This window comes from Solanum verrucosum, unplaced genomic scaffold, assembly GCF_900185275.1.
Source record: "Solanum verrucosum unplaced genomic scaffold, falcon-dt-bn FXZP01000238.1, whole genome shotgun sequence".
NCBI classification, from domain to species: Eukaryota; Viridiplantae; Streptophyta; class Magnoliopsida; order Solanales; family Solanaceae; genus Solanum; species Solanum verrucosum.
Window position 1 is genome coordinate 2,814,974 of NW_026020630.1, and position 12,196 is coordinate 2,827,169.

Genomic DNA, 12,196 nt, shown 5'->3' on the forward strand with positions numbered 1-12,196 from the left:
GATTCTAATATTCTCGATCAACATAACTATCACTTTTTTGAGAGTGTACATCACGCACCTTCAACTACTCAACTACTCAATCAATCAGAGAGTACATACACCACACACCATCATGTAATCAATTAAGTGCGCTTTAATATATAAATAGTGATAGTTCAGATAGATAAAGTGAATAACTGATAGTTAGACTACTCCATCTTTTACCTTGATAAACAAAGAATAAGAAAGCAATCTAAAGCTCTAGAAAGTTTTTTCTCTCGTTAATTAATAACTAGGGAAAGATAAAATAAATTGAGGTAGACAACAAAGGAACTTCAAATAATTTCCAAATTATATTACACAATTTATAAGTACTAATAAATAGAACAAATAAAATCACACTTGTCTTCAATAATTCAGCATACAACATGTGGAGAATTAATACTCTTAGAAGGTGAAGGTCTTTATTTTTGGCAATGCAGCTCTAGGCATTATAAGCTTTTCTTTGTTCTGCAGATAATTGGAATGGAAACAAATTAGACACAAAATTACTACAAGTTAATAAAAGGAAATATATAGAGAATATTATTATCTGTTTTAATTTATGTATCTTATTTTTTAAAAGGGGGAAGTCCGGCGCACTAATAAGCATTCCACGTTCATGTAGAATTCAGGAAAGTCAATAACTAATTCCACGACTCAATATTTAGTAAATTTGAAGATTTTTGTGATACATTATACACATTTTTAGTTTAAAAGCAAAAATTCAAGTAGTATTTCCCTTACACTTTTGGAAGTTTTTTAGCATTTTTTTTCTTCATATTATATGCTATTTTAATTTATTGAGCCCTTTTTTGGCAATGAAGCTTCATAATCTAAAAGGTACAAAGAGATTTAAGGACCTAACGTCTCAATTTATGTGATACTGTTTGACTGAAAAATACAATATTTAAGAAAGAATTATGCTATAAAATAAATATATATATATATATATATATATTATGACTATTATTTAAGGAATATTATTACCTCACTAGCACCAAGTTTAGCTTGATTGTCAGTCTCCAACATGAGCCCAAACTGAATGTGAGGGAAGTGTGCCCACTAATTAAACCAAACATGGCCAATTAATCAGTAATTACTAACCATAAAAAAATCAGAAAAAATAATAATCATAAATTAAGAGAGGAAACTAAAATATTTCCTTTTAAATTCATTATAAAAAGAATAACAATTTCCTAACATGAAAATAATTTAATTTAAACTTTCCATCTTACCCTTAGTCTCTACTAAAAACACAAATATCTAATAATTAACAGTCTGTCAGGACATCATAAAAAATAAAAGATTTCTAATAGAAAATACCGATAGAATTAACATTTTCGACAATCAAATCAATTCTCAACAGATATTATACGTATGAAATTCAAGTTTTTTAGTAGTGAATGAAAAGTTTTTATAATAACCGCACGTACCAATGTTATGAGATATTTAAAATCATAAGTGTTATAAAAACAAATAATTAACATATATTTATGAATATATATTATTATTATTATTATTATTATCTTATTTAACTTTTTGTCTATTCAAACTTACATTTTTAGCAGCAGTACTAAATGCTTCCCTATGAGTGATATCTGGATTATTAGCCTTGATCCTCTGAATCTCCTCTCTGCACAAATTATTTTTAATATATAGTTGTTAATTAAAATGCAGTCAAATCACATATCTAATAATTACATAATTAACGGATGGGCTATATATACTGCTCGGACTTTCTAAAAAATAATGTCATACTTATGTCAAATTCTTCAAAAGTAGACTACTTTTAAATTAATGATATCTTTTTAAGAGTCCGAGCAACGTAACAGAGATAGAGTTGCCTTACTTTATGAACTGATTATATGCAGAAGGTCCTCGTTGCCTCTTTTCCGGAGCTGAAAAAAATACACCCAAAAAAAACCTTTTAGAAAATTAGTTAAATTTAATTGAGTTTAAGTTGGATACATCGATGATACAATAAATATATACATAGTATATAATTTGACGGCTTGTAAGATAATTACAAATAAATATCTCTAGAGTTTAACGTATATACATCGAACATGATTACTTTCTTTTTTATACATTATTAGGTTAGCAAAGAAAAAAACTATTATGTTGCTCAATTGGACTCTTCAAGAATATTGTGAATTCGTGTCAGAATTAACACACGTTTGGTGACATTTTTCAAGAGTCTGAGCAACATAGTCCTCAATCTTAAAAATAGAATTTGTTGTCTTGAAATATGTTACCACGAGCCGAGCTAGCTATGTTTATGCATGCAATCCAACCTCCTTGGTCGAAAAATTAAACAATATAATATCCAAAGTTAAAATTAAATTTTTTTGGTATATTACGTACGTCGATTTACAATCCTCTCCTCATGAGTAGAATTGTTTGTGATGGATGATGAACCACAATCTATCTTGTATTGATCATGAGGAGAATTAGTGTAGTTTCCTACCTGAAAATTAAAAAATTACTAACAAAAATTAGAAGAAATAATCAGAAAATAAAAATAAATCAAAAGGATACAAATTGCATATATGTACTACTCCAAGTGTTATTTTACGTGGCATCATTCAGATTTCAAGAATTTATTGAACAAATTTTTCACGTTTAATAAATATTTTGAATTGTTAATTATTATTACTTATACTATTTTTAACTTATTCAAAAAACTTAAAGTCACGATCAAAATTAAGAATTTTTAATTGTTAAAATTCAAATAACATCACATAAATCAAGACGAACGGAATGTTATGTATATTGTTTTTACCAAAAGTAATGAAATGATGTTTTGTGATAAGACAAGAAGATAACAAAACAACATTGAAGTGACTGAATAAGTTATTCTCGTGATATTTTTCTAGGACAAATATCCTTTTCAAAAATCAAAATATGCTAATTTTAGGATGTGTTTCCACATTATAGGACAAAAAATGAAAAAAAAAAACTCAGAATATTTCATATCAATCAAATCAAACAATTCAAAAGCAAGTAACATTTTCATTATAATAACCAAAAAAATTAGTGAAATCGATTTCTCATGTTATGTTATAGTATTTCACCATAATATATAATAAAAATATCCAAAATTATAATGAGGTTTGAAAGAAAAAGAGTAGATCATATATGTAGGTTGTATATGATTATGGCTATTGTAATATATAATTCCTTTGTATACGTGATACACTTTCATTTTTAGTCTGTCTCTAAAAAAAATTGTCATCTTTTTATAATTGAAAAGAACTTGATTTGAAAATTCCTCGTTTGCCCTATAATGAAATGAGTTATAGTCACATAACTGTCTAAGGTTTGTTTTCTTAAGTTAAACAATATCACATACTCCATTTGTTTACTTTTATTTGTCCAATTTAGAAAATCAAAAGATAATTTATCACTTAGTTCCTAATTTATCCCTGTTAAGTACTATATCATTTTACTTATCGTATTTTAAGAAGTGTACTAAGTAAATACTGGACAAGTAAAAATGAACAGACTACACTGTGTAATAAAACTTGACCAAAAACATTGGTGTAAGTATAAATGTCTGTATTTTATTTTCTTAAAAGAAGTAAAACCTCGAAAACCCTAGATGTTTTTATTTTTATTTTTAAAAAGGCTATAAAAAAAAAACATAACGCCCACAATTTCAGCTGCAAAAAAGAAAAGTTTGTTTTTTTTGGAATTGACCTGATGATGAAGATATTGATGATGATTTTGCCAAGAATTGGAGTGAAATGCAGCAGCCATATTAACGGACCACAAATTTGTGCAATGTCCACATCGAACTGTCACTATATCAAACAAGTTGCTGCATGGAACACTCACCTGCAATATTATTAATAATCAAAAACACGTTGCTGACGAGTAGTAAATACTTTTTCATTCACAATTAATCAGAGGCCTTATGTTTGATCCCTAGATATAGAGTTTCCTCTGTTACGTATTGTTGCTGAGGAATGGTAAATACTCTTTCATTCAGATTTGATATATCCTAAATATAGAGTTTCCTAGATATAGAGCATGAAACTTTCTTGATGTAAATTCGAATTAATCAAACGCTAATATGAATATCGAGTAAGAACCAAAAGTAAAAGAAAAAAAAAGAAGCAATTATTAGGAGTATGTGGTCCAACCCTATTTTCATACTTAATCTTGAAGATCTATAGTCACAAGTGAGGGTAGAGTTAGTGTGAATTCAAGATTTAGAGTCAATATATATAAAATAAAGGAGATTTTATTTAACAATATGATTTTAACAGAAAATAATGGGTTCAGTTGAACTCGCAAAACCCTTTTGGCAAGTGGGAGATCGGAATCTTGAGATCATCTTTTTTTCTCAGAAGAAGAACACTAGAAGATCATGTTCTTTATATTCGACTATATATAAATCAGATGGTGAGGATGAAAAAGAAAAAAAAGGAAAAAATTACCTTATTTGTGCTCATTCGACTCCTTTATAGATTGAGATGAGTAATATTGAGTACAATTTTGCATATGTAGTCACATGTTTTTAGAAAAAAATAATGGATTTGATTGAACTCGCAAAACCCTCTACCTAATGGTAAGGGGAATTAATTGAGGTCTAAATTTTGAGATCACCTTTTTTCTACAAATCCACCAAAAAAAATGCTAGAAGTTTATGTTCTTCATATTCGACTATAAACCAAGTAGAGAAGACGAGAAAAGGCATAATGAGTTGATCATGTGTTCAATTGAACTCACAAAACTTTCTACATCCGCCTCGAAGGCTTAGGGGAGAGCTAGAGAGGCCAAGCTAGCAGGGTGGAAGGGGGAAGGTCATCCAAATGTTGAGATCATCTTTTTCCACAATTGCACTAAGAAGGAGAATGTGAGTACTAGATTTGACAATAAACCAGGTAGTAAAAATAAGTGAAAAAGCATATAGAACGAGTTGATCATGTGTTTGGTTGAACTCACAAAACTCTCTACATCCGCCTCGAGGGCTTAGGCAGAGGCCAAGTAGGGTGGAAGGGGGAAGGTCATAGACTAAATCTTGAGATGATATTTTTCCACAATTGCGCCAAGAAGAAGAAGAAGGTGAGTAGTTCACATTCTCCAGATTCGACTATAAACCAGGTAGTAAAAATGAGACAAAACATAAATTACCTTGTTCTTGCTTATTTGACTAGCCCCATTACGTTATGGAAATGAATAAATTTATAGATCTAAGATGTGAACAAAATTGGAGAAAAAAAAAACCCTATGTCAAAAACATTTCAAAGCTGTGAGATTTTGAAGAAACCCTAAAACACAACTTAATTGGTTAATTTTACAATTAAATTAGTCAAAAATTTGAGGACTTAATCATATGAATAAACCCTATGAGCAAGGAAAAAGTTTTCTTTTTTTGATAGGACACTGATCAAAATTACTTTAATTTTTGCAGCCTGTGAGTGTATTCTTTTCAGTAAAGAGAGAAAGGTACAATACAAAGATATATTAATAAATTAAAATTAAATCTAATTAATTAAAGAGTTGAAAGGACACTACTTAACATGCTTGTTTTGGATTTTAGATAAATCATCAGAGAGCTTATCACTTTTATTCTTTGACTGCAAAAGACATCAAAGATTTTTTTTAAAAAAATCAAAAAATATGAAGATAGATGGAGACTTGACACTTCTGAAAAAAAAAAAAAACATAGAGAATATCAAGAGATTTAATTATCTATGTATATAATACCACCAAAAATAACCAATCTCTGAATCATAAATCAGCTTTATTCAACTTGTAGAAAGAAAAAAAGTAGATTCACACACACATGACATTAATTAAGTAATAATAGAAAGATAGGATAGAAAATATACCACAAGAACAATATTGCAAAAATTGCAAGGGATATAGCAAAGTTGCTCAGAATTAGTAGAATCAATGTAGCTTGATGACATGTTTCTTTATATATGGAGGAAAGTGAAATACTATAAGAGGATGGAGAAAGAAGCAAATATATATATATAGAGAGAGAGAGTTCAAAATATATAAGAGGACATGAGTCACTCTAATGAGAAAATGCTTTTATTCTCTCTCTAATATATTGCTCTCAAATAAATGTTTCTTATGTGTATACAAGTAATTAAAATAAGTGTATATAAAAGCACATGATCCCTTCCTAATAGTAGCTCCTTTTTTTAAAAAAAGAAAGATAAAGGGCTTACATACAAGAAATTGAAATGATTTACTTAGGTCGAGGATCTATCAGATTTTATTTAATCTTCATAAGGTAGGGGTATGTAAGGGCTCAGCCCACTAGTAATATTGTCCGCTCTTAACCTAGGCCCGTACATCTTTAAAATGTGTTACTAGTGGGTAAAACCCGCCTACTTATATACTCAACACCTCTCGTGTGTTTAGCCGATGTGAGACTTCTTATCTTAAGTTGGGGTGTCACATACACCTCCTCTATGGACTCAACGTCCTCGCTGAGGTTTTTCCCACTGCATGAATTTGCCTAGGCTCAACACTGAGGTTTATTCCGCCTTACTGGGATTTGCCTAAACTCAGTTGAACTCTGGCCCACTTACTGACACAAGAGTGACTCTGATACTATTTGCAACGGCTCAGTCCACCAGTGATATTGTCCGCTCACATCTCTCCTATGTTTTTGTCGATGCGGGGCTTCTTATCTTAAGTTGGGCATCATAAGGTGAGACGATCTACATTTACACAATATTTTCTTTATACCTCACTTGTGAAATTTCACTTGATATGTTATTGTTATATATAAGAGTAGGATATAGAAGATGAATGATGAAGTGCGTGATTATTTATCTTATCGGAAAATTTAAGCAATTAAAAGAAACAACACTATTATTTACTTAATTATATCTTTAATACGTCCTTATTTGTGTGATTGATTTTTTTTCATGAGCCAATTATGTGACTTTTCTTTTAGATGATGGTAATGAGACTCGAATTGATCTCACATTGAAGTGTATCATCATCTCATCTTGATAAGCTATTAGAAATTGTGATACACCGTTAATTAATTATATTACGTCTTTAACACATGTAACATGTTATAGATTGCATTAACTAAAGCAAATGAGCTAGGAGTGTCAAAAATGGTTTCTATTATTACCTTACTCAACCTTAAAGGCTAGTTTGTAAGGGAAGGATTGCTCATCTACTCCATATAAGGAGATAAAAAAAAACCATCCTCCACCGATGTTGAAAACTTAACAACACCATCTTATAAAAAAACAGTTTTCAACACATCGTGCCGACTTGATTCTTTTTTTCATGAGTCAAACATATAAATATTTTTTTTGATAATAAATAACGTTGAGAATACTCAAACCGTTGAATCTTTGTCTACTCTAACATCATATTAAAGAATAATGAGTCAATCATACAAAAAAAACTATACTATAACTTTTTTATAATTTTCTTATCCATTAAAAAAAATAAAAAAAATAAGCTAGCTCAATAGAGCCCACGGCAATAAGTGGTGAATGGGGAATGACAAAAAGTTACTGCAAAGAATACTGCTAGCTGTTATACAGAGGCAATTTTTAATAAGCTTAAACTATAGTATACTCCGGTTCATTGAGAACCGGGTTTTTTTCCCAGAAATGTCAAATATTGGCCACCAATTACCAAACAAGGGTTAGGGTTTTTGGCTTTATTATGCTAAAGAGAATAAGTTAAAAAGAAAAATAAAGTTTATTTTATGAGTCAAAAGTTTTTTTTTAATATGCGATTATGCACAATCTCACATTTTAAGATGGTTTATTTATAAATTAGTAAAATTATCCGCGCCTTGCGCGGGAATTTAATATCACGGAATTTATAAAATAATGCTTAAAACCTATCAGTTACTAAAATTAAAACATTATATTATCTTACATACAAAATTACGTAGTAACAAACATTAATAATGTAAAGGAAGATGATAATTATAACATCTTATCATTTATCCTTCAATCAATCATCTTTAATTTGATTTTATAATTTATCTTTTTGCTTCAAAGAAGTGTTACTATTTGATATTAAAGGGAGAATATATCATATCAGACAATAATTCAACTTATTATATATACTTGAAAGGGAAAATATTACATAAAACTATTCAGTTTATTTGGGTGTATTTAAAAAATCAACATACCAGAGTGATGAAGTTCAATTTGAAACTACAGTTTCAGTAGAGAAAACTTGCGTGAACACTCAATTAACGTGTGTTATTTAATCTGTACTAACAATAACTTTGCGGAAACATAACAACAAAGTTTAAAACAAACATACCAGGATCTGTAACAATAGAATGAAACAGAAAGGAAAAAATTGAGCCCATTGAATACACAGTGTCCCCTTAAGGAAATTATTCCCCTCTAGTACCCGATGTTTAAAGGAATATATCCTCTCAGGACAATTATATTCACTAGTGTATTGATATAAAAACAATATTTAATTGTGTAGAAGAAGCAGAATTGTTCAGAATTTTCGTTGTTTTAAAATGAGAGGAAATCTCTCTATTTATAGACAACAAAGGGTAGTGTGAACAAATATTTATTGTGCCTTATCGGAAAGGTCACAACTCTTTGGAAAAGTTACAACCCTTCGGAAAAGGTCACAACTTTTCATAAACGTCACGACCTTTCATAAAAGTCGCAACTCTTCATAAAAGTCACAACTTTTCATGAAAGGACAAGACTAATTTTAGAAATAAATAAATAAAAGAGAATCATGGTTTATGATGGCGCCACATTAAGCCTAGGATTTTCTTTTTTATATATATATATATATATATATATATATATATATATGATATATGATTCGGTTACGTAGACATATATATAATGTATGACTTAGAGACATGTGAGATGAAACTTTCGTTATACATAGAATTTCTCTTTACTAGGATGATCTAGACTATGACTTGCTTTAATTTGACATGATAATATAGTGTGGTCGACCAATCATGTCAATGCGGTTCGATCGATTTTTTTTTGGCTTGTAAATGATTATTTTTTCCTATGGAGAGAGGGACTTCAAGTTCTTAGAAAGAGTTGTATAAATTAAAATAGCTCATGTATGATTCAGGAATGCTTAAGCTTTTGAATAGGGGTTTAGGTCAACATTTATATAATATCTTGTCATCAATTGGAAGTGTGTAATTAAGATGGTGATGAATTATAATACGTCTAAATCTTTCACTAGTGACTTATATATTGCAATCTATCTAGAATGTCCGTAAAAGTTAGGACCTTACATACAACGAAGAAAGGCTGAGTGAAAGAGGTGTACAACCAGTTGGCTGCTTCTTTGCCATGCGCTTTGAAGAAAGAGACCAAATGAAAGTGAAAAGTCAGGAGGACAAGCGATAGAAAGGATAGTCTTCTAATTTCTCTTCCGCTTAATTAAAGAGATCTCTATAAATTCTCCACGTATGATTTTAGGCTCTACCGACTTAAATTACATTTTCGTGTTAATACCTTTAAATATTACTTGAATGATCTGACATTATAATTTTTTAAACATTTACGTACATAATATTTAACTATCAGTATAAATAATTTTTGTATTATGAGTGTATATTTATAAATTATAACAATTTTCTCGCCTTTAATTTTCACGTTATTAATTCTACTAATCATAGGCTATAATTATTTTTTAGATGATCGAATAGTTTTTAAATCTTTGTACACTAAAAGCATACTATTTTATTTTTATGGTGGGGGTGAGGGCATGGGGTATAGGGGGTAGGGGGGCTTCTATATGTTTGTTTGTTTCTTGACATTATAATTAAATGTGTTGATAAAGAAGATAATGGTGAGGCAATGCCCTTTCCCTATCAATCTCACTGCAGTACCACAGCGGACGAGGGGGGAGAAAAAATTCACATTTTCAAAAAATTATTTCATCTTTTATATAATAAGTGAGGAAAAGATCAAATGCAATTAAAGATCAAATGAAGGGCGAAAACATGATGAAGCTCTAATTTTTAGTCTTTTCTAATAATGTATCAAAAAACTATACTATACTTTGTAATTATATTATACGTCAAACTTGATAGGGATCGAAAATATCTATCTACAACTAAAGAGATATTTAGTGGCAATAGATTTTTTAAAGTATTGTAGCGAAAATATTTAGCGATAATTGAGTTCATGTCATTTCATTCAAAATCGCTAAAATATTTAGCGACATTTATATAAAGTGATGATTTTAAATATTCATATTTATTAATAATATTAAATATAATATAACAATAATTATATTATTATTATCGCTAAATTCTTTATTTATTATATTGTTAGTACTATTGTATGTCAATTTGACTTGATTGTCAAAATCCCTTCATTTTAGTGCACCAAAAATAACATTGATTGATGATGTAGAATATAAGATAAATTTTTATTATTTTTTGTAACATATTAAATTGCAACCATATAGAGAAGTAGTAATAATAGATTTTGATGGTGCTTTATTCCTATAGAGCATCTTTTCTTCACTTTTTCCCCCTTTTTGGTGATACCTTTTTAATCTTAACAAGTTTCATGATTAATGGCCACACACATACTGTAGAAAAAAATATTCTATAATTTTACAATGATATTTTAAATGTTATCAACATGTAGTAGGTTATTTTACCATATATATCTTGTATTTATTGATTTTTTAATGTATACAATTATCTTCTTAGGATCGATTATTATATTATGTATTATTATGTTGTTTTAGTTTCGTTTCTATTGTTTTTTAGTAAATTGTTGTATTTACTTTATATATTTGATTTTTGATATCTTTTATTTGAGTCGAGAATATATTAGAAATGCTCTCTACTTTTCAAGATAGAAGTAAAGTTGCGTAGACACCATTCTCCTTGGACATCATTTATGAAATTAAACTGAATATGTTACTATTGTTATAATATGTTATCCTTTTCAGTATAGACTTATGTATTTAATATGAATTTAAATTAATCGCGATGAAAAGTTGAAGGAGTAAATTATACTAACAAAAGGAAAGAGGAGGCCAAATATATATACAGATAGAGAAGAGTGTAGAGTCATTTTCAATGTCTAAAATGTAATAAATTGCCCTTCAAGTATAGACATATGACACATCACACACTCTCATGTTTCCATTTATTTAATTTGATACATCTCTTTCACCAATTAATGTGCCCATTTGGCCAAACTTGTACTATAGCTTTATAACTCCACCGCCCCCCCCCCCCCCAAACCCAAAAAAAAAAACAATTATTGACTTGACTTTTTATATTAGTTTAAATATACCAAAATTTTCAGTAAAATTTGTTTAGTATTTAATTATTGTAACTTTAGATTAAGCATCTGAACAGATAATGAAGTGTTCTTTCAGGTATTTCTAACTCAAGCTTTCGTGTGATATTTTTAAGTATTCGTTGTATAAGTAAGCTAACCACTTAAAATATCACCTTCTTCATTATACACATTAGTCTCAATAAATCATAAAATCAACCTCTTGTATTTCTAGTGTCTAAGTGAAGTTCACTGAAAATTTAAGGGGTTATCTATAGACTATGAATTCAACTAGCTTCTTATTATTTATATGCTACTACATTTGATCCAAAATATTCAATCTTTTAAGGTTCTTACTCATGTCTTTTCAAGGGAGAAATTTCATAAATAGCTATTTTAAACTTTTGTAATGAAAAAGTAGCTATTGCATCAGTGTTTCAACTTTTGCAAGAAAAATTCTCGGTAATACCAAAGATTTCAATGTAAAAATTAAAATTTCATGACAATGACTATATATTTTTTTCAATAATAGGCTGAAATGTTATTATATTATTCCATGATATAACTATTTATGTAAGATCGTATTTGAAAACTAAACATTCTTATGAAGTTCCAAAATTCAAAAGATAGAACTCCATGACAATGTCTTCGAGTTTCATATGTGGAATTTGAAACTTCAGAAATAGGGATTCTTATTTAATTATGAGGATTGAAAAGTGATTATTTGTGAATTTTGTCTTTCTTTTTTGGAAATTCACAATATAACCATATAGCAAATGAAAGATTAAACGTTGTGATGAATTTCCACATGTGAAATTTAAAACTTTAGAACATTGGCTATTTTTCAAATATCTGTATAAAATCCATGGGCTTTTGTCATCAGCAACCAACTTGATATTTTAACGGCCCAATATTAACTG

The 12,196-nt window shown here is 29.0% G+C and overlaps 1 protein-coding gene across 1 annotated transcript; it reads right to left on the reverse strand.

The window, feature by feature from the left end:
- Positions 1-330: 330 nt before the first annotated feature.
- Positions 331-6,099, reverse strand: LOC125811639 (axial regulator YABBY 5-like). The gene is made up of 7 exons (XM_049491163.1): positions 5,862-6,099; positions 3,721-3,858; positions 2,386-2,488; positions 1,871-1,919; positions 1,579-1,654; positions 1,009-1,083; positions 331-489 (listed from the first exon to the last, which is right to left on the reverse strand). Exons 1-7 carry the CDS (start codon positions 5,940-5,942, stop codon positions 427-429), a joined length of 585 nt encoding a protein of 194 aa, XP_049347120.1. The 5' UTR covers positions 5,943-6,099; the 3' UTR covers positions 331-426.
- Positions 6,100-12,196: the final 6,097 nt, after the last annotated feature.